A 22,274-nucleotide genomic window follows, 5' to 3' on the forward strand; every position below is an offset into this window, starting at 1 on the left:
TGGCAGGGCTAACCTTGCCGAGCGAACATTTAACCGCACGTCCAATGGCGCCGCACACCAGCACACAGTCTGCTGTTTCAACAGTCTAGCTGGACAGAATTGAATTTTCATAATCTGTCCGGATGTATAATATCACGTTAGAAATCGATAGCCGCGCGTCCAATTTCATTAGAGAATCACTGTGTTGGGCAAAGTTGCGTAGAAAATGTTTGAAAAATTCGCATTTCGCGAGATCCTTTGCCCTTTCGAGAATCACAGCCGGCTGATCACGTTACCCCTGATACGGGTTCAAGCGATCGGCTTATTCGCGGCTCGCGTTCATGCTCGTGACAGAAACGCAGGAACTCCGATATCGGACAGCTTGCTGGCCATCATAATCGATCCCTGGATTAGATTCGCTTCATGTTAATGCTGAGCGGTCTGATCGGTTGTCACTCGAGGCGCTCTTCCCTCGCGATTCCTTCGCCAGTGCTGAAAAACGAGTTCCTGTTCCTGTTACGATATGCTAGCTATAAAAATACTTTCCGAGATGCTGGGGCGTCACGAATCCGGGTGTAAAAGCGAGCAGAGACAGACCTCGGCAAGATCCTCGTCGATCAATAACGTTACTGCCCCGAAGAAAGAGAATAATTCAACCGGTCTCATACTTTTGCCCGGCAGAATCCGGAAAATCGGTCGCGGAGCGAACGATTGAAGTTTCACGAGCGAACTAGAAGTCAAACTCGTAAAAGAACGAGATGTCTGAGCGTGGATGGTCCTTCTCACAGTCAAAGGAACCGCCTCTCATTGTCCCAACCGAATATCGGGGCCATTCATCCACGATCGATCCGACGTTCGAAAGGAAAACCGTGGGTCTCCGCGGCGAGGTACCGAAACGCGGAATAATTATCCTCTTCCACCCCTCCACCCCCGTGAAAATTACGAAAACCGTGTCTGACGTCGGCCTCGATTTTCCCCACGATTCCATCCGTCCCCGACGGATTTACAATTCATATTATGGTAATTCCCCGGTGTTAATAATTAACGACGAACGTTAATACCGGTCCGAGATGTAATTTTACATATCGTTTGCTCTGGCCGGCTGTTTCTTCGCCCCCGGCGAAGTCATTGCACACTCCGCGACAGTTCGAGAGTCGATTACGTACAATCGACTACAATCGACCTTTATTTGTGGTTCTACCCGAAAAATTCCGGATTTGTCGCGACGGCCCTGTATTCACGAGGGTCGAGAAACTCGGGCGATATCGATTTCCATATAAAGGCGACCGTTACTTAGACGTCGTCTGACAAATTGACCCTGTTGAGCAATTTTGCGCGGCGAATGATACGTTCGTTACGTAGGCGTGCGCCGTCGTTGTTTCCAGCACGTCTTTTACTCTTTACGGCGTCCGGCTGAAATATCGCGTTCCTTTGTCATAATCATAAATCCGTTGGCGATATTTTTTATTGGCTCCTTACGGATGAAAAATATCCTCTCCTCGCGATCGTTCTTCCAAGAGTGTACTTGTAACACCATCTCGCACACTCGATTCGAGAAATTCGTGCCGTTGATTTGAGCAATTTGTCGCGGCAGATTAAGAGGGTGGACTCGTTGCTAGGATTGCAAGGGTGCGGGATGCGTCTTTTCATTTTTCGATAATGAGAAGATGGGGTTTTTCAGTAGTCAAAAGTGCTAGATGAAAGATTAATCTAGGCCGCGATCGCTCTCAAAAAGATTCTTGCGCGATTTCATAGAGAAATGAACGCTGATAATAATGCACTTTGATACAATGAGGGCCCATGGGGGACTCGAAAGATATCCTTCACCAAAGATTGAAAACATTGAAGATTCTATTTAGTTTATTGAGCATTGTTATTTCAATAAATTATAAATATTAAATCTTAGTGCAAGAGATATACTCTAAATACAGACAAATACTATTCATTTGCAACAGAAATGGACACATAATATTAAATAGATTCTCCAGGGTATCAATCAGAAAAGAGGTAATTTTTTCGGTGGCAAATAGGATTCATAAAATGTTGATTTTTAAATGCTCGTTCTGATCACAATTTTCAATAAATCTCATTAATTTCATCGTTTTCGAATGTCATGAAGATTTAGGAAGCAATAAACATTCAATAAACATCGATCTATGGGCAAGTTGCTTTTTTACCAAATGAACAGCTAGATCGAGCGCGTGGACCAGTGTGCGACATCTTTGAAACAAAAGATGGGAAAACTGCGACGAAATTAAGATCCCTTGCATCTGGAATGTGCAGACTGTTCCCGGAGATTCTCGAACCACTGGACTATTTCTCCCGAGCAGAATATCCACCTAGAAATTCCTTTATCTTCCATTCTTTCTTCATTTGCGAGACACGGTCCACTGCGTCCTCATACGGCGATAAAGAGGAATTTATGCTAATTAAATTGGACGGCTTCTTTATCAAAGGGAGGCGGTGGAAGGAAAGGAGACCGTGACGAACGGTGGAGCTGACAGTACGTTTTATTTAAGCAATCCAAAGTGGCTTAACTGCTCCGAGATGCGCGTCTTTTGTCCAAGAAATATCCACTCTGTCTGAGAACCCTGGTGCAAGCATGGATTAGTATTTAGAAAAGTTACGTTCGAAACTTTCGAGTGTTCTTCTTCTCATTGTTCGGCGAACGAAACAATTTTCCACGCGTGAATACGCTTCTCCTTCCTGTTTAATATTCATCTGAAATATCATCGTATGCGACTGTTCATGTTTTTACTGTTGTATACAAATGGTGCTCATCGACAGAAATCGTTCGATAAAAGTACTTTTAGACAGACTTCGCGTTTCGCAGTGTCATGCATGCATGAATATTCATAAATCCATTTTCGAGTGGTTAAACCGTAACGGTGTCACCGCCTTCGCGTGATTCGATGAGTATTTTTAAAGCGGGAGCCGACTTGAATGGCAGGTTCGAGGGGTCGATACGACGTTTCTTTAGATATTGGGTCATTGCGGGAGTCCCGATTTACGTTTTATTTTTAATTTCATCTTCATTACGAAAATCAGTCGATTAAGTAGTTACCATTGTGTTTTTGCCAACCTTCTGATAGCGTTCGCACGACCTTTTTAGAAAGACTGGGGTTCGTGAATGTTAAATGGCTCCATAAGAACCGGGATAGAAAGACGCTGGAATCTGGGGGATCGAGGGTGCCGCGCGAGGGTATGCAACGAGGAAAGTGAAAACCGAACAGCCCTGTTTGTTTTTTCCGCACGAAGTGCACCAAGTGCATCTTATCTTTCGACGGAGGGTCGAACAAATTAAATTAGAGGGCAGCCTTACCTCGGATGGGGGTGCAATTCAGTCACGTGCGATAGAGCTACCCCTTCCACGGACTCGAATACTCGCGTCGCTCTTTGGCTAGCCTCTCCTCCACCCTTTCTCTCTCTCGTACGCGCGGATTCGTCGTAATCTCCTTGTAAGCGATCAAGCAAACGATAGACCTTAATCTTACGACACACATTCTCCCTCTACCATTGCTATCAATACTTCTTCCATCAAACGTGAGACGCTCTGTGCTTATACAGGGTGTTGCATTGAAACGTGAACGGCGGAGGACGGTCTCGATATATCTTCGGGAATGAAATGTGGCTTGCAGAAAAATCAAAGGACACTACGTTTCGTGTAACGTAATTATACGCTTCCAAACATGATCGATTGAAAGAGATCAAAACTAATATATGTATAAAAATCTATGACGTACATATGATACACGAACGCGCGCGTATTCCAATGTAATCAACCGCACGGGGTAAAAACGTTTTCCATCGCGCAACCTTTCATCCCTTTGTGCGTGCGACAAACGGAAGCGTCGAAATCAATTGATGACCGAACGTCGACGAAATGCTGCCGCCCACTGAATACCGTAATTTTTCATTTACGCAAACGGAACGCGATGGCGAACATATTTGACACCCCTGAAAAAGTTCACCCCGGTGGGTGCGAAACGAAATTGAAAAAAATGACGAATAACAGCAGCTCCTTTCCGGAGGTACAGGGAGAGGAGGAGGTGCTTTGTCGCTGCATTTACCAGAAACTCCGCGGAGAACGGGGTAAATTGAATTACGTGGTGGCGTAGGGTGACGTATTCTCCGCGGGACAAATATAGCGACTATCGTTGGGTCCTCTAGTAGTTTCGCAAGTGATACCCTGGTTAGATAGAGCCGGCTGAAACAGTAACGGAGCAATCTTAATTATAGCCGACTTTTCTTCTGTTCTGGAGCGCGGTAAATTGAATAACGAGCTGGTGGTAATAACTGCTCTATTGATTTTAAAAGTGCCGCCATATAAATGGTTGTTATGTTGAGCCTTGTCTGCAATAAATACAAGCGAACACCTAACAAGGGGAGGACCCCAAGTGTCCGACTTCGATTTTGATAATTTTGTGCGAGACGATGCTATATAGATCCCTAATTATGTATGCAAAATATTAGGTGTAGCTACTCAATAGTTTTAAAGATATAAACAATTAAAGTTTCATACCTTTTATTAGCCGTGTAAACATGAAACTTTAATTGTTTATATCTTTGGAACTATTGAGTAAGTACACTTAATATTTTGCATACATAATTAGGGATCCATATACTATTATCTCACAAAAAATTATCAAGATCGAAGTCGGACACTTGGGGTTCTTCCCTTGTGAGTATGTATAATAATAATAATAAGAAAACGAAATTGACCTTCGTGTGACCTTCATGCGTGAGATTGCGAAGTCGTGTTCGCATCGGACACGATACGAAGTTCATTTTATTCAGTAGTGTTCGGTGACTTTCGCACGAACGATCACCTGGATCTCGGTCGAGCGAGGATTTCGATTACCACCTGTATTTGTTCGACGGAGAATTCGTTCGGGAGGGTTCCGTTCCTTTGGTTTCCTCGGCTCTCTCGAGTCAACTCGAAGTCGGTGCCAGCAGAAGCTATCCGTGTGCTATACGGCAGCCGTTTTTCCCTCGACCACCCGATCCATCGCGGTTCCATCAGCATCGCCGCTGACAATCCCCGAGTCTCCTCCGGCGGTGACGTCACTTGGCGCATAGCCAGCACAGAACGCTCAATGAAACAGTCGAGGAAGCCAAGGCGACGTGGTTGACGTAGCTTTACGACGGTGTTATGCTGCGTGCACACATTCGAGCCGTACTGTGGCAACGACCTTGACGAAAGATTTCCTGGATTTGTTAGCACGCGTACCAAGCATTCACCAATGTAGACTAACGGGGAATAGGGTCTCGTTATACAGTACACGGAATTTCTATATGAACGATATCATTCGCTATCAACCATTAGTACAGGGTGTCTCGTTGGAATTCAACATTTTCTGCTTAACAAGTGACTGAGGAAGTATACCGTTGTTTTTAGAGAAGGACTCCCATGCTCTTGACCATCTTCTGCTAGAAAATCTACAATATATTTGACCCAGATTCTAATCAACCATTTCTGGTTTATGATGTCTCGTTGGAATTCAACATTCTCTGCATATCAAATTACTGAAGTAGTAATTATTCCCTGTGAAGAAGTGTAGCTGTCTTTTTAGAGAGGGACACCCATGCTTTTGATCATCTTCTACTTCAAAATCTACAATTTATTTGATCCAGATGCTTATCAACCATTTATGATTTATGGAGACTCCTTGGAATTCAACATTTTTTGCTTAACAAATGACTGAAGTAGTAATTATTCCCTGTGAAGAAGTATAGTTGTTTTCAGAGAGGGACTCCCATGCTCTTGACCATCTTCTGCTACAAAATCCACAATTCATTTGATCCTACTCTTTTCTACTTTAATTAATCTCTGTGAAGAAGTATAGCGTTGTTTTTAGAGAGGAACCCCCATGCTCTTGACCATCTCTGCTACAAAATTCACAATTTATTTGATCCAGATTCTGATCATCCACAGCCTTCCGCTAATCACTACGTATAGCTAAGTCGTTAGAGTGCTTTCGCGTAATCTTCTGGGATTTCGATGTCTTATGCAACGATTTTCCATTCCTAATTTCTACCTTTCAGTATAAACTTCAATTTCCTTTCGTGAAGTACACTTTGACACTGCTTCGAAAGCCCTGGAAAGATCCCGGACACGACAAATGAACTATGAATTAAAATGTAGGTTAATAATAGAATCCTACGAGTTTAAAATTCAGAAAATAATCACGCAAAGGTGTTTTCACACAACTGGGCGGTTACTGCTTACGGACTTCGCGTGTTCTCGGTTGCCATTAAATAAAAAAGGAGAAAACCACTGTTTTCGCGACTCCGTTGTTTCGTCGAGGATTTCGCGAGGTCGCACGAGCACAGGGCCGTCGAGATAAATCCGGGATTTTTTCGGGCAGTTCCACAAATCAGATGTAGGTAGGGCAAATATATAAACAAATCAGTTGTTGATAAGGTATCTCACTATGAACAGGGTTCGTGTGCAAGCTCGAGAAGCTCTTGGCAGCTAGTGGAGGTTAGATCGAGTAATTCAATTCTTTATACCATTCACTAGCTTTGTGCAAACCGGTGAAGGAATATATTGACGTTTACCTGGAATTTGAACTGTTTTTCTTTATACAACGACTTTCCCGGATTTACCTCGACAACCGTGTGTGATCCTTTCCACTAGCTTCTCGGCACGCCCGTGATCGTGGCCACGGAAACAGGATTGATGAATCACAGGCAAACTCGTTCTTTCATGTTTCTGGACGATCGATCGGAGAGCACGGCGCTCCAGCGTAAGCGACTCTGACAATGAGACGAACGACCAGGCTGTACAGGCTGCACCAAAAATTCTGGCGCTTTTCATTTTTCTGGAACGGTGGGGCATATTTTCAGATCATGTAACAACATGTTCTTCAAAATAAAAGACAAATGTACCACACAGTAGCCAGAATAAATAAATAAATACCGGATAATATTTACATTTCATTTTTATGCGGATTGTCTGTAAACAAATGTATCACTGTGCTCGATAGTTGTGTATTTAACTATTGGGTTGAACACAAGCGATGAACTTTAATCAATAAAATATTTTCTTATTTATTCTTTTTGGGAAAAGATCATCGAACAAAATGGAAAATATCTTATTCATTAAAGTTCATTGCCTGAATAAAAAAATTCCGCTCTATTTCACCTTAAAATTACTTTCTTGCCAACCCAATATTTAACGATAAAGGGAATTCGTTGTTTTGTTGATACTTTAATCATTAATTCAATGGAACATTAAATACGTGGTTTACATAATTACGATTGTAAACCGGTGATATTGATTGACCTATTCAGTTTTAATTGGCGAGCGTTAATTGCATTAAACATCGTTTAACTCTGCAGCATCTCGAACGATTCCAAGCAGAGAAAGAAAGTTTCCTCGTAGAACAAGTTCAGCAATATTGCGTTGGAGTCTGATGTATTAGCAGATTTTCTCGTCTGAAAAATTGCATTCCTTCGAATCACCTCTCCCTTGCACAACGTTGCACAATATATAATGCACTCTCTGCTCTCCACACGCTGAAAATGTGAGATGGATTTATACATGGCAACGTAGAGAAGGAAAAGGATAGATGCAACAAGAACGACAATGACGGAGGAAGAAGAAACATTGAAAATTTAATAACTAGTCTGCAGATTTTAGAGCACTGCAAAAATTTTAATAATTTCAAGATATTATTCTCAACCTCTCTCTCTCTCTCTCTCTCTATCAAAAGTGCATTTTGAAAATCAGATGTGTCGCATGAGGATCCGCAGTGTAATAACATTAATGCGTTACCTCGACTCGATAAAAACATCAGCCAAAATAGCAAACGTCGCGCACGCCATGCTCGCAATGCAATTAATGAAATGTGATGCAATGCAGTGCAACGGACAAGACGGCGGATTTTCACTGGAAATCCTGGCCAGTGAGATAGCATCTTCTGCTCCTCAGAAAAACCAACTCGCGTTTCAAGATTCATAGAATCAAGGTTCCAACGTCCGAACAAGATGGTGCATGGAATTTTCATGGAACCGCGGGACATCCTAACCGTGTAAAAGTTGGGATGCTCGAGCGTTCGTGTAAGCGACAGCAAATGAGAAAGTTGCGGCTGCGAGGGAGCGAAAGAGGAGCGGGAGGAAGACTGGTCGGAAGACTTGCGTAAACAGCAACAACGACGAGGAAAAACAGGAAGCAGGCTAGTCTAAAGAATCGTGTAAACAGTAATGATAAACTTGATGGACTTCAGATCTGCTGTCCAGGTCATCAAAATAATTATTAATTATGTATGCAAGCCGTGGAACATGCGCGAGAGTGTGTGCTAATAGTAGCAAATAGGTTTACTTTTTGCCTTTCGGCCTCAAAATGGGGATACATGTGTTTTGTGTGTAAGTGTGTCTGGGAAACTTATTGTGGTTTCCATATATCTTCCTTCTTTCTCCTGGAGTAATCGAATTTTAAACCACTTCCCGATGAGCTAGAGGCTTGAAACTTTAAACATAGCTCAGAACTGGATGAAAATGCAATATTAAAAAAACAAATTAAAAAGAAAACGTTAGCGTTACCTACTAGTGTAACGTCACATCTGGAAACATCTCCTGAACTAACTTTTCGACATACATCGATTAATACTTTTTTATAATGAATGCATTGATTGATGTATTAAAAAATACCTCATTCCATTTCAGAGAATGAAGGTGAACTTCATATCTCTAAAAAGGTACATAAAAACAAAAATTTCTTTGGTATCGTATGAGCCCCATTTTACCATTCAACTTTGTGCTGCAGACATTTGACGAATCTTTAAAAACAGCAAAGATATTTGAGGTGGCAACGTTAGATGACTCAACCTGTATGTTAGTGTTGACATGTGTGGCCAATTTACAATTTATGGAATCGACCCGACTGTCGGGTAGCCGAAAGTATTCGGTTTCTCGCAGAGCTCTGCGAATGAGCGAGGTTGAAAAAGAACGGTCGTCGAAGGAGGACGCGGCGGCAGGATAAACACGGTAGGGTAGTAACCGGCGAATGGAAGTGGAGAGAAGTAAAAGCTGAGGAATGAAGTTGGATGCCGGGAGCCGAGAGGCCAGGTTGGTTTTCCTGTTGCGAGGACAATCTGGGTCAAGCCTGGCTTAAAATATTCATAAAGCTGCACGCGAGATCCGCGTACGACCGGTTCGATTCACATTAGAAATGCGCTGACTGGGGTATGTCAAGTAACTCTAGAGGGATGACGATGAGACACCGCCGCTGATTCGTCCTTATGTGTGCTGGTGATCCGCGGTGACTGGTGTGTTCGCGCGCACACCCACTCGCCTCTGACAGAAGCTTGACAAAGCCCTTACCGACACCCGCCGCCAACCACCGCCTCCATTTTCCTGTCCCGCGCTCGCGATGACGGTCTGCCATTTCTGGCTGTTTCGGGACTACACACGTCCCGGCCATGACGAAATCCTTGATTCTGGCCTGACTGCGGCCACGAAGAAAGCTGCTCCGCTCTCGCCGGTAACGAGGGATTTCACCACGGAGCGTGTCACGTCCCGGAAATGAAAATCCAACCGCGACTGGCATCCCCTCGCTAAAGAAATTCCGGCCGCTTCCACCCCCTCACCCGCCTACCAACCTCTGGTTTCGTACACGTCGCGCCGAAATATTTCCCAGGATACCCCAGGAACAATATATCTGCCTCCTACGGGCCGCGCAACGCTCCTCAAATTTCTTGCGATAAATTCGGCTACGAGCGCCGCCTCGATCCAACCCTGTTTTGCACTCCCGGATAGTTTACTCTACTCTATCACGGGTAGACAGCTTTGTAACAGATATCGAGCAGTAGCACCGAATAAAACCCGTAGAAAAAAAAGGAGCCACAGAAAGGACGCTCTCCAGTGCTCGAGCACCACGGTTATTTAAATCATTACCGAATAAGGAACCGGCTAATTATACGCAGCTGACCTACTGCTATGGCAGAAGTAATGCCCGAGAAGTGATTCGATAAGGAGATCGATCCCCCAGAGGTTCGAGTTTTCGTCGAAGAAGATTACCTTTCCGAATTTGCATTTTCATTAACGGCTTAAATCTCGCTCAAGAGTGCTCTGTCAACAATGTCTCCCTCCTTATCAATGGGAGAGCGGACATTCGACTCGTTTTTTTTCGGTATTCGAGCTGTGGTCGAAAAGAGAAATTAGTTTTCTTACTTACGTTCTTAACATTGATATATTGGTCTCCCCGCTGTCGGGATAATATACGTGGCAATGATACATTTAGATTTATTTCCCAGCAGATAGCGACGCCCGCATCGTGTGAACCCGGGGTTTAACTTTTCTTCTAACGGGCTGTGGATATGTGTGCCCGACCAATATCACGCGAGAACAGTTCACGTAAATCCTCAATTATATCGCTTTTGTTTAAAATATCAGAAACATTCAAAAAATTAAAAAATTGACTACTTCCAACTCAATAAGTCGCTCCGTCCCACTGTGGTCCCGTGGGAAAAGGTAGACCGGTTGGCCCTAAATCGTTCCCCTAATCCTCGAGGAATCACGCCCGACTACGGCTGCCAGGGTGAATGGAGTTATCAAGTGGTTCGTTTCGGTGGATTTTCATTTGTAGCCGGCAAACCAGGGTTCGGTTACCTGTTTGCTCGTCACCGGGGGCTTCGCGTGCCGTCGTCACTGCGCAAATTGTTGACTCGAGGAATTGATGAACGAGCCCGAACCGAGTCCCGGGATCGTTCCCTTCTTTCCCTTTTATTCGATGTTCCACGCTCTCTCGTACGATCCTCCCTTGACATCGAGGACGCGCAGCCCCACCGCGAACGCGTATTGGATCGGCGAATCTCGGTTGATCTTGACCCATCTATCTTTGGCAATGTCGATCCCGCGGCGCCGTCGAGTGACAGGTGTTTAAACAATTAAGCGGATGGGTCTGTTTGTCTTAATGGGCTGGCAAACTCGTTACTGTCACCGCGTGACCGATGGCAGCGCCGGCGAGTGGTTTGTTCAACGATTCTAGCGAAAAGAAATCTCCTTTCTTTTGTAGTATTTTTTTCGGCTCAGTCATCGATGCCGAAACGATCGAATTCGTCGCCTGAGGCGCGTTATCGGTTGTTACTCGGTCATTTGCATTTTGCGTCAACCCCCGGCGAAATAATGCCTGCACGCAAGGAGAAACAGCGTTGCACATGTCAGACGGATCGTCGGTCTTGTCGTCTGTAACAAATGTGCCTGTAAGTAGATGCAGGCCTGCAAACGTCAGACGTTAGGAGCTTGTGACTTCGGGTGCGCGTGATGAATATACACACGTATTCCACTTAAATAGCCGACCGGCATCCTCGTAACACTATATTTACGGCGACGCAATTTCCACACTGAGGATTGCTAACTGATTATTCACTGACAACAGCTCTCGGCTTCCTTCGGCTGTTTTTAACCGACTTTGAAAAAGGAGGAGGGTTACTCCATTCGATCTGTATGTGCCTCTTTTTTTTGCACCGCTTTTTTTTCTATGTATGTTCACCGATTACGCAGAGATGGATGGACCAATCAGGACGAAATCTTCTGCATTTTGTAGGGTATGTCTCCCGATTGGTCCCTTGAAAACAAATTTTGCATTTATTCATTTTTTGCGGTTTTTATTGCGAATAACCAATAAGACCGAAGAACCATCCTACGGTGTTCTACAAATTCTGCTCGTTCCACTAAAAAGTGTTAAATAAAAGAATTAAACCGACTTCGAAAAAACGCGCTAAAAAAATACACTAAAAAGTATGAAATAATTTCCATTTAATTTATGTGAATACACACGAACTTAAATACAATACAATCTTTTCGGAGGCGGCGCAAAATTGAAAATTTTCGACACTGGAAATTACGAAAATCCTTAAATTCTTCTACATGCTTTCACATATTAATGTCTTCTCTTCCCTCCTACTGATTTCCAAGTCCATCATATTCCAATGAAATCATTAGCAGCAACATCTGTCATTTGGAAAATTTTTAATTTTGCGCCCATATTTCATACTTTTTAGTGCGTTTTTTCGTTGTCGGTTTTATATTTCCAAAAATTGATCACCACCCTTACACATAATTGATCACTTTCAGTCGGAATAACGTTTTCACAAATGTACTACCTCGATTTACATTGGAATTTTATGTTCCGCACAGCCGTGCAAATTTTCAACAAAATTATAAATAAAAAACAGGGCAGAGAGAGGAGTCGATAAATTCTACTCCGTGTCCTGCGGCAGGTTCATCGGATAAAGGCCTTTTGAAAAACAAATCCAAACATGTCCGTTCCAGTCCGAACTTTATTTTCCGCGTTCGTGGTAACATGTTTGTCCGTTGTAAGCGTTTTGATTTAATGAGAAAAACCGTTCGTTGTATTTTCGAATATACCGCGCTGTATACTTTCCCAATGTTTGATTTGGAAATTGGTAAAGCTGCAGGATTTGTAGCTCCGAAAGTGCAATCGTATATAAAATTCATGAAAATGGTTCACTTTTGCAGCGTTTACATGAGACTGGCCCTTTAATGCGCTCGAATGGGACTTCTTGAAAAGAGACGGAAATCGTCGCATTCGTTGGCCTTGCGTGGTGAATCCGCGCCCGCGTTCGTAATCATTTCTAGGCTGGTGGAGTGTCATTGTGTCGTCGGTCGCTTAATTGCGGGGGCGTCTTGTCCCGCTCGCGAGTATCCGGCAGCGTCGCCCTCCGTCGTCGCTGTAATACTCTTTTTGTCCCGGCCTCCCTCGCGAATCTTTGCGCCGGCACGACGACAACGAGCTGCTTGCAAAAAGAAAAAGAAAAAGACGAAGAAGAAGAAGATACAAGTGCGACGCGGAGAGGGTAGATCGTGATGGAAGCGGAACGACATTAAGGGCGGCTTCTCATGTAACGCCAGTGAAAACAAGTGATTTTTAAGCATTTTTTTCAGAACAACTATTGCACATGTGGGACTAGACTTTTTAAAGATACGTAGTCTTGAGGTATAACAAGTTTCTTTTTAAGGTCAATTCTGCTTCTTATTTATTGCTGTCGTTATAGAACCGTTCGTGCCCTTTAAGAGCGCATTATGGTGCCGTTTCCATGGCGAGCAGTCGCCGAGAAGGATAGTGTGGGAGTAAGTGGCAGATTCGAAAGTGTAGGCGTGGATATGTTCCAGCTTAAAAGTCACTTACGTATTCCTAAGCTGCTTCCTGCGAATTTCTACGTGGGCTACGGGGTTTACCAAGAACGTCCACTTTGTGATATCCACTTGATATTAATCCCCTCTACGTGGAATTTTGTCCCCACTTTTCCTTCCTCTTCTACGACGACAATGCCACTCCACTTTGGTACTGGCAGAGTCAATTCGATCTGGTCAAAGAAGTTTCGTAGAATTTGTGTATACTGCGGAGCACCAGCCGGAATCAAGTAAATCAAAGGATGCCAGGAACGTCAAAGAAATATTTGCTGCCGGAATGTATCTTTTAATTAGCATTCGCACTATATTATACGTGTATGTATGTACATACGTTACCGCGGCGCGCACGATCGTTTGATTCCGGGTTGACACTGAACCGACGATGCAATCTCGCGATTATTTCGAACGATCGTACCATCATATGGGCCAGATAATACGGATATCCGCATTATTGAACCGACGTGGATATTTGTGCAGTACGATTAAACGGATCCGGGATTTGTTTGCATTCATTCGCGTCATATTTCATGAGGCTTTCTCGTTAGGGACGACCGATTTCGCTCGACTCCTCCTCATCCGCTTGTATTAGGTTGTTGCATATGAAATGTCCGATTTCAGAGAACTTTTTCATCGAGCAATGCACAAATCTAGTTTCTGATATCTTCAATTTTAATTCGGATGTATCATTTTACTTTGAACGTACATCGGTAACAGTTTGCTGCAGAAATCGGAGCAAATGTCACTCAGTCGTGCAGAAGCATTACTGATTGATGTCGCCGCGATGCAATCAGTGACTTTTCCTGTTTTAGATCAGCCCGTGCAAACACAGCACTAAATCGATCTTTATAATCGTTCGAGCGCAAACGCGTGAAATAGATATTTTTAAAATACACACGCGCTATTCTCTTTTGTATTTGCCTTCGCGTCGGCGGACTCGATTTACGCAATTTCCCACCGCGTAAAAAGATCAAGCGGAACGAACGCTTTGTGTAAATCGACGGAAAAGCGTACGGGGCGTCAAAAAAGTAACGGCCGTATGACCCAGCGGTAAAAAGAAATACGAAGTTGTTTCTATTAATAATTTGCGAGAAGTTTCGCAATTTTACCACGTTTTTATTAACTCGCTTTCTTGTCTGTCTGTTCGGTACAAATTTTGCAATTGATTTTAAACTAACTTCCCGATGAGCTGGAGACTTGAAACTTTAAACATAGCTCTTTCTTGTAAGTGAGTTTAAGTGAGTTATATATTTAAAATTGGTAACTAAGAAGGATCAGGCATTAATTTATTTTAATATTGAAATAGAAATCTTATAAAATTAATTTTGCTTGCTTCTTTATTTTATTTTCCAGGAGAATAAAAATTAAGGAATTTTGTATGGGGCTAGGAAAAATTATTTTATACTTTTTAGTCCGTCTTAAAAACGTGGTATATTAAACATTTTTTAAATTTAAATAATTTCAATTGTCTTGGTCCCACACCTGCAACGTTGGAATGCTACAAAAGGCTTGACGATAAAGGAGCCTCATTTGTAACAGATACTCTGGTTAATGACCTAGTTAGGACAGTACAGAGATATTCCGAGAAGACGTTAATTTTGCGGCACATGTACCACTTCTAAAAATATCTGCACTCGCTTGCAAAATTAAAGGGATGCTCGATTCCCACCGAGAAACATTCTCGAGCATGATCCTCCGCCACGTAGAAAGTCTATTTTTGGTTCTGTCTATTTCTGAATGTTTCTCCGTTCGCGATATTTATTCACAAATATGTTTTGGGAACACGATACACATTAACATATTAAAACCTTGACTAACGAGATCCTTTAAAAAATCAATTTCTCTCCGTAAGGCAGTCGTCAATATTTATTTTGCGCAGCGTCACAAAGTATGCAGCCCATTAAGTTGCACTCGAACGCAAAGAAACTCGATCTTCGTTGCCAAGAGAAGGGCCATTAAAGACTCTCAAGAATCCACAGTGGATCGACGGGGACAGCTTGATGATATTCGAAACGGGCATTTATTCACCGCCAACCTAATAAAGTCGCAAGTTCGTTTCCGACCGGTGATCATTGGAATGACCGACATTCCCGGCAGAAGGGAAACCCGAAGGACAGGGGCGGCATGGAACGAAAACCCGTCCCACTTAATTCTACGCGATTATGGTGGGGTATCAAGGTGATGGGAATTAGGTTAGCGGCGACGGGGACCGTCGTGCGTCATGCTGGCCCCTAGCATCCCCTTTCCGGTTTCAATCAGCGCGTGCTACCCTCGCAGCCGATCTCAATTATCCTCTGCGACCACGTGCGAAGGAATAAGAGAGGCCTGTCGGACGAGAATGGGAGACGAGAGCCACGAGGGAGGCGCAACTGCCTACCGGTGCATATCGCGGGAAAACGAACCGGCACAGATCGATATTGCCCACTTACGAAACCAATATGTCATTGCAAAAGTCTTGATACGTTTCTGACGGACCGGTGTTATTCCTGTAACAGTGGAATTGCATTGAAGAAATTGTCGTTGCGAGCAACTTTTTCCTTTGCGAAAATGTCCTCCGAGGCTTCGCTAAGAAGTTATTAACGGAAAACACGGACCAATCAGAGCTCAGCTACAACAGGCCCAGCTTTCGCATTGCGAGCGACTCGAAAGACATTTTGATTAGCGCGCGAGAATCAGACGATTCCTCTTCAGTCTTTCGCTAATAGGTTTCGCTGCTATTCATTTTCGACCAGAGGCCCGAGCAACGTTTTCATCCGCTTGTCCTTCTCGCGTTCAATTTAGAAAATTAAATTCTACGCCGGGGTTCAGATACCTGCAAGAAAAATCGATAGCAACGAGCTCCTCTCTGTTTTTATGCCGCGCTGAAGAGGCGGACAGGATTCGCTGCCGTTTCAACGGTCAATAGACGTTAATGGGAAGGGCCGGGGCGATTGTTAGCGAGAGATTCTCTGTTTTCTTACCAATTTCCGTGTCCCCACCCGCCAGAAAGTTGGCGGAAGCAAAAATTCCGTAATTGGGGATAACTCCCCAAGCAATAATAATAATCCCGAATTGGCCTTCCCCCCGCGCCGAACGGTACTATGCTTCGACCATTTTCGTCTCCCCTTCGCGATGCAATTTTATTGCGTGCGGTTCGCAAAATAATTCCCCGAGGTATGTTGCGTTCAATGAAATTACGCTTGAATCATTATTAAAACACGCTGTTGCAGCTGCAGGTGGAATATACACTGGTGGACAAAATGATAAGGCACCGTTGTACACACACACAACATTTCATACACAGTGGATAACGAAAGTATTCGAACGTCCTTTACAACAGAATAACTTTTTTATCATTGTATCAAACAACCTGATTTTTTATAATCAATTAGAAGTAGTAGTTTATGAATGATGTGCCAAAAAGATTTTCCAAGAATTATAATTTACAAGGTTACACGCAAAAATAAAAAAGGCATTTTTAAAACTCTTTTATTTTGGCCATTAATGAAAATTGAAAGTAGATCTTTGTAGCTCTCTACATACATAGTATACGTACTGAAAATTTCATTGAAGTCGGTTAATTGGTTTACGAGTTATAAACGATCAAAAGTGGTAAAAGGTCGGAAATCTTGAAAAATTTCAATTTTTACCATTTTTGATCGTTTATAACTCGCAAACCAAATAACCAATTTCAATGAAATTTTCAGCGCGTATAGAATTTATACCAGTTGACCAAAGACATCTTTTACATTTTCGTTACTGGCCCAGATAAAAAATTTGACAAAATCAATGTTTACTATTGTTTTTCACAATTCCGAGCAAATACATTTTTTCAACAATTTTTTTAGACATTTACTGAACTAATTCTTCTAGCCTTACAGAGAAATTGAAGTCGTTTAGTCCATTCATAAAGAAGTTATTCTGATTTAAAGTGTGTGTGATCAGTAGACTGCGGATCTTTATGCAAAATAAAAATTTTCTGCATCAATTTTAAGAAACAGGAGCCGTGGAAAAAGTTCTTTCCTTCTGTAATAATTTTAGTGGGCTGAAAACAACACATTGGTGTTTCTTAATTCTCTTCATCTGTAAACATTCTTAAATTGGACTCACTCATTTTTGTTATAAATGCATAAAATCCACAGTCTAGTGATCAGTTATGCTCGTAACTGTATGTACAAATGAACGTTCATTGCTAAAAACCTTGAGATGCCTTATCATTTTGACCACCAGTGTAAACCGCGTGTTAAATGCCGACGAACTGCAGTTTCTAAAAAAAATTTTTGAAAACCTTTTTTATCGGCTTCTTAAGAGTGTCCGAATATTAATGAAAGTTTGAATTAGTTTCGACACTACTCTACTGTATCTGTTTCGACTTGCCAAGTTAGCGGACGTTTCTCCCGCGATTTTCCACGGTTTTCGTTGCAAATGAAAAGTCTCGTTGATGGCGAGCGGCAAGTACAAGTACGCGTAAGTCTCATTATCGGGGGCTCTCATTAGCAGCGGGTGCTGCGAGTGTAAAATAACACGAGAGAAACTTTCTGTTCACCGGCGCAGAACGATAGTCACACGAGCTCGCGTGACACGCAAGAATTGTGCAGCACGATAGTCTTTAATAGTCGGGACAAATACGTTTCGTTTCCTGTTTTCCTATGTTTCGTGGGAAAAGTAGGTCATCGACGTGTCCAATGTATTGTAAAATGTACACGCGTTGTAACGTGCTGTCGACAGACACTGCGCATAGTCCTTTTCATTACGATAATTCAGCCGGGACCTGTTCGGAGCAATTTAATAATCGCGAGGCAGCAAATTGTTCTCCCATTATGCAGACGTACTAGATCATTTACTTGCACTATTTCTGTAAGCATCCTACGAATTCGAACAATGTTTCTAAACGTTCTTTTAAACATTTATCTCATAATTCGTATGCTCGAGTCTTGGTAATTTTGATTTCAAGAAGAGATTCCAGGCGATCTTTGAATATAGGAATAGGTTGTCGAAAAAATGGGTTCTGCGCGTAAAAATCCAAATTAACGGGAACAAAGGTCTCGCTCGAGCGTGATTGATTCGATCGTTCAGCCGTCATCAAGCGTTTAAGCCGCAAATCCGCTGGAGCTTGAGGTTGCGCTTTTTTTTTTTTGGAACGGCCAAATATATGGAGGTTTTACAGCGCGGCCGAATCCAATCGGGCAATCTATTGAATTTTTCACGGTTCTGTAATCACACATAACAATCCATTTAATTCGATAGCGATCGCGCTCCGATTGCGGTTAATTTTAATGTTCTGTTCGCGTTCCAACGTTAGCCTGATGTTCGCGACTAATTGCCACCACGGAAGAGCGATTCGATTCGTTGCGGTGGATTTCTCTGGCCCCAGTGTCCCGATCAAGTTTTCGAACATACGGTCCGAAAATTATTTTGCTTCCCTGCCGCGTAAAATCGCGTCTTGTATTGTATTTCAGTTCGTGTGTATTCACATAGATTAAATGGAAATTATTTCATATTCTTAGTGCGTTTTCTCGAAGTCGCAGTCGGTTTAATTTCTTTTCGTTTTGTTTTCATCTTGATATCTTAAAAGGTGTTTACCCGCCCTGTTGCTCCGCTCGGATTTGGGAAAATTATTCACCGCAAGCTCGCGAGACTATCGCGTGTACGTCGGCCAAAAATCAACGGCGGGAGAATGCATTCCGCGCGAACACAACAGGTGCAAGCAGGTGTCTTTATCTGTAGAAGCGGCGCGATAAATGGGAACCGACCTCGTAATAATACAATTCGGCTTGGATGCACGTTTCTCTTGCTCCCATTATACATCCGCGCCACGTTACTTCTGTCCGCACTCGCGCACGACAATCTCCCCGCGAGGAGATTCCGTGTCGCTTAACTTTCCTCTACTTCGTCGCCGTAAGTGTGTCGAGACGATATCGACGCTTCGATCATGCTTCGGAGCGCGAAACTTTAATTCGAACTTGCACATCGTGCACCGGTGGAAATCCACTTGGAAACCATTGATTTTGATATCGAATGCCGCAGCGCCGGTGTACTGCAAATGGTTGCAATTATTAGATACGGGACTTGGCGGAATTTATGTGACCGACGTTCCCTCGTCGAAACCATTCTTTGCGCGGCGCGCGGGATTAATGCGAGCCACGGACGCAGCGGCGCGGATTAGTAATGGCCTATGTACCCGGCGCGGGTAAAGACACATAACACGCGTACATAAATTCTGGAAAGGTCGCTTTCCATGCTACCGACGTCCCGCGCCCTCAGAAATGAGCTGCGAAGCATGGCTATCAAAGTGCACGGCCGGCTGTTTGCAAATGGCATGCCGTAATTAAAGCAATTCTCTTTTATTCGTAACTGCCGTCGCGACTTACAACCGGAACGAACGTCGGATCGTATTTCTCGAGGTGGGTATACGCGCCCGGCACCGAGAGCCGACGCTACGCTTCATCTTAATTATTTACAGTCAGATTCCATCGACAAATTAGCTGCAATACCACCATGAACCAACCCTTCGAGCTCAAGAACTAGTCGGCCCTGATAACTTCCTTTATGTCTGCTAACGATCCTCGGGTTTACTAGCCGGCCGTCACTTCCTGCTGTTTCCGGGGTTAGGTTTCAGAGGAGATCTGTTTGAACGATTACGTGCAAGGTCAAATTGTCTTATTGTTGCGTCGTAATCAACTGATTGAGAGGATAGGAAGTCCGAAAGAAAACTTGATACATAGTATTTCCTGATCGAAATACAGTGGCCGAAATAATGATATAATGATATCAGTTTACGATATATTGCGTTGGCAAATAAGTTCGTTCGGATTTTGTGATTTATTCCACTCTAAGAAACCGAACGAACTTATTTGCCAACCCGATAACAGTGTGGCTCATGTGACATTTCTATCTTTTATTATTAGTAAGTGATTCGTCACAATGTAATTAGTACATAGAACACATGACGTATTTGAGTAATATCATTTTTAGTAATGTGTTTATTAATCAATAGACTGAGGATCTTTATGCAAAATAAAAAATTTCTACCCGAATTGCAACAAGTTTCTTGCTGAATATTGTTTAAAAGGTTGAAAATAATACAGTAGCATATTTAAATTCTTCCATATTTTTACTGTCATAGGTTAGCTCTAACCAAAATGATATGAACCTATCATTATTTCGGCCACTGTATTTGATAAGATGAGCATTCTAAAGTCAGACATTTCATATGCACCAGCCTAATACACCTCCCTTAGAAAGAAGACGAAATTACGTGAAACAGTGTTCGAAATGTTCTTCCCGGAATAATTTGCCCGTGATTACCGGGTCATCCGAGCGACAGCGAGTCCGTGATGCAGAGGAAAACTTGCATGCGCTTCCGCGCGGCTGGATCGTCAGCCGTGTTCCGTGTGGATTAGTGATTCGCGTTTATGCGTTTAATACAATACGAGACGTGCCTATAATATAGAAACGCTGGTCGGTACGCGAGCATTACGACCGTGCTGAATCCCGCTAATGTTCCATCTAAATTCTAAGCCTCGTTTCAACCGGCGAATCGGTATGCGCTCCGATACTCGCCGGCGAATATCAATCGATCCGGGAACAGTATCTTATTTGCTATCGCTTAAATAATCCTATGAATAAATTAGTCATTTCATCAAAGACATAAAGACATAATAATTCATCAAATCGCCAACTGTTCAAGGGCTCTGGACAATTACGTCTTCCGTTCACCGAAATATCAACGGGAATATTTATCCGCGTGGTTCGCGAGGAGGATTTCCCGAGGATATTTTCGCAGCACAATAAGTCGGAATTGAGTCGACAGGGAGCTTGATTACGCGAAATTTGCCTCTCCTTGTGTTTAATCCGTCCAATTAGTTCCGTAATGGTACGGGCGCGGTTTCGCCGGTAACTTCTTGTTACTAATGTTTTGGGGTTTCTGATTTTCGTTTCAGGAGGGCGCCGGAGAATGGGTCAGCCTCGATCTGGAGCTCGAGATGAGGGGCGCTGACATCGTCGGTACAAAAAAGCCAACTGGACACTCGCTTCTCATAGACTGTCGTTTGGAGCTTCCCTTCGGTAAGTCAGCAGAAAATTCGCCCTTATTCGATTCGGTAGACCGGCGCGGCGAAGCATGATTGTCAAATGTAAGCGTACACGTTCGCGAACCCTATGTCTACCCGCATCGTAATGGTAAATGAATAGAAAGAATTTTCTCTTCAGGTACACCGTTTGATCGCCGGAGATCTGTACAAAAATGTTTCCACAAACTTCAGCTTGATCGCGATGTTCAAGGTTTAAACGATTACAATTTCCAACGAAAAAGAATTTCACCTTGTAAAATCATGCTCGAGGTGAATTTTGCGGTTTTTTCAATAGATCTCCGCCTATCGAATTATAGAAAGGAGCCTACTGTAATGGGAAAGTAATATTGATCAAAAGTTGCGAACCGGAGAAAGCTTTCATTGTGGACGCCACAGTAAAATGGTAATTCAACTTTCCCCGTTATCTTCGTGTGGGACGAAAATGATTGTCCTCGCGTCGTATTATCGAATACAATGGATCGCAGATAGTATGCAATGAAAATGAAAACCGTGATATTCCGAGTGTTTATCGGGGCCGCCTTATTACCTCTCTCTCGGCATCGATTCAATATTTATTATTTCAATCGCTCCGCGCGGCGAGAAACAGTTGAATCAACTCGCAGGAATCGAATATTGCTCGTAAATGCGGAACGCTCGTCAAGATGGCGTTCTGCAATTCAAATCGAAGTGCGGATGAATTGCATTTCATGGGTTCGCTCTGTATTGATCGAGAACGGTGTTTTAAGACTAGACTTTATTATTCTCGCGTTCTACGAGCGATTTCTTTGCACTTAGTTCTTAGTTCTAAGAAATAAATTATTTCTATTCATTTATCCACCCAACCCCACAAGTAACCCTTAACGAACCGTGATCATGGTGCACGCAATCAGCGCCATGCTTTCCTCATGAATTTAACTAACGCTGGCGCGGAACAAGTAGACGGCTCTTTACTGTGCGAGATACCTGAGAGCGTGAAGCGATTACCAAAAGCGTCACAATCGAAATCTAATAATTCACAGCTCGAGAATTTATGGGTCCTCTACCTTCAAACATTGCAACACTCTCTCGATAACAATGGCAATTAAT

The 22,274-nt window shown here is 43.1% G+C and overlaps 1 protein-coding gene across 17 annotated transcripts in view; it reads left to right on the plus strand.

Moving 5' to 3' along the window:
* Window positions 1-22,274, plus strand: part of Unc-13 (unc-13) — a 697,844-nt gene that overhangs the window by 368,602 nt on the left and 306,968 nt on the right. For all 17 annotated transcript variants that reach the window (XM_076431953.1, XM_076431956.1, XM_076431950.1 and 14 more), the window contains one exon: window positions 21,060-21,183. In XM_076431953.1, the coding sequence (XP_076288068.1) occupies window positions 21,060-21,183 (124 nt within the window). The remainder of the gene's footprint in view (window positions 1-21,059; window positions 21,184-22,274) is intronic.

This window comes from Lasioglossum baleicum, chromosome 10 (assembly GCF_051020765.1).
Source record: "Lasioglossum baleicum chromosome 10, iyLasBale1, whole genome shotgun sequence".
NCBI classification, from domain to species: Eukaryota; Metazoa; Arthropoda; class Insecta; order Hymenoptera; family Halictidae; genus Lasioglossum; species Lasioglossum baleicum.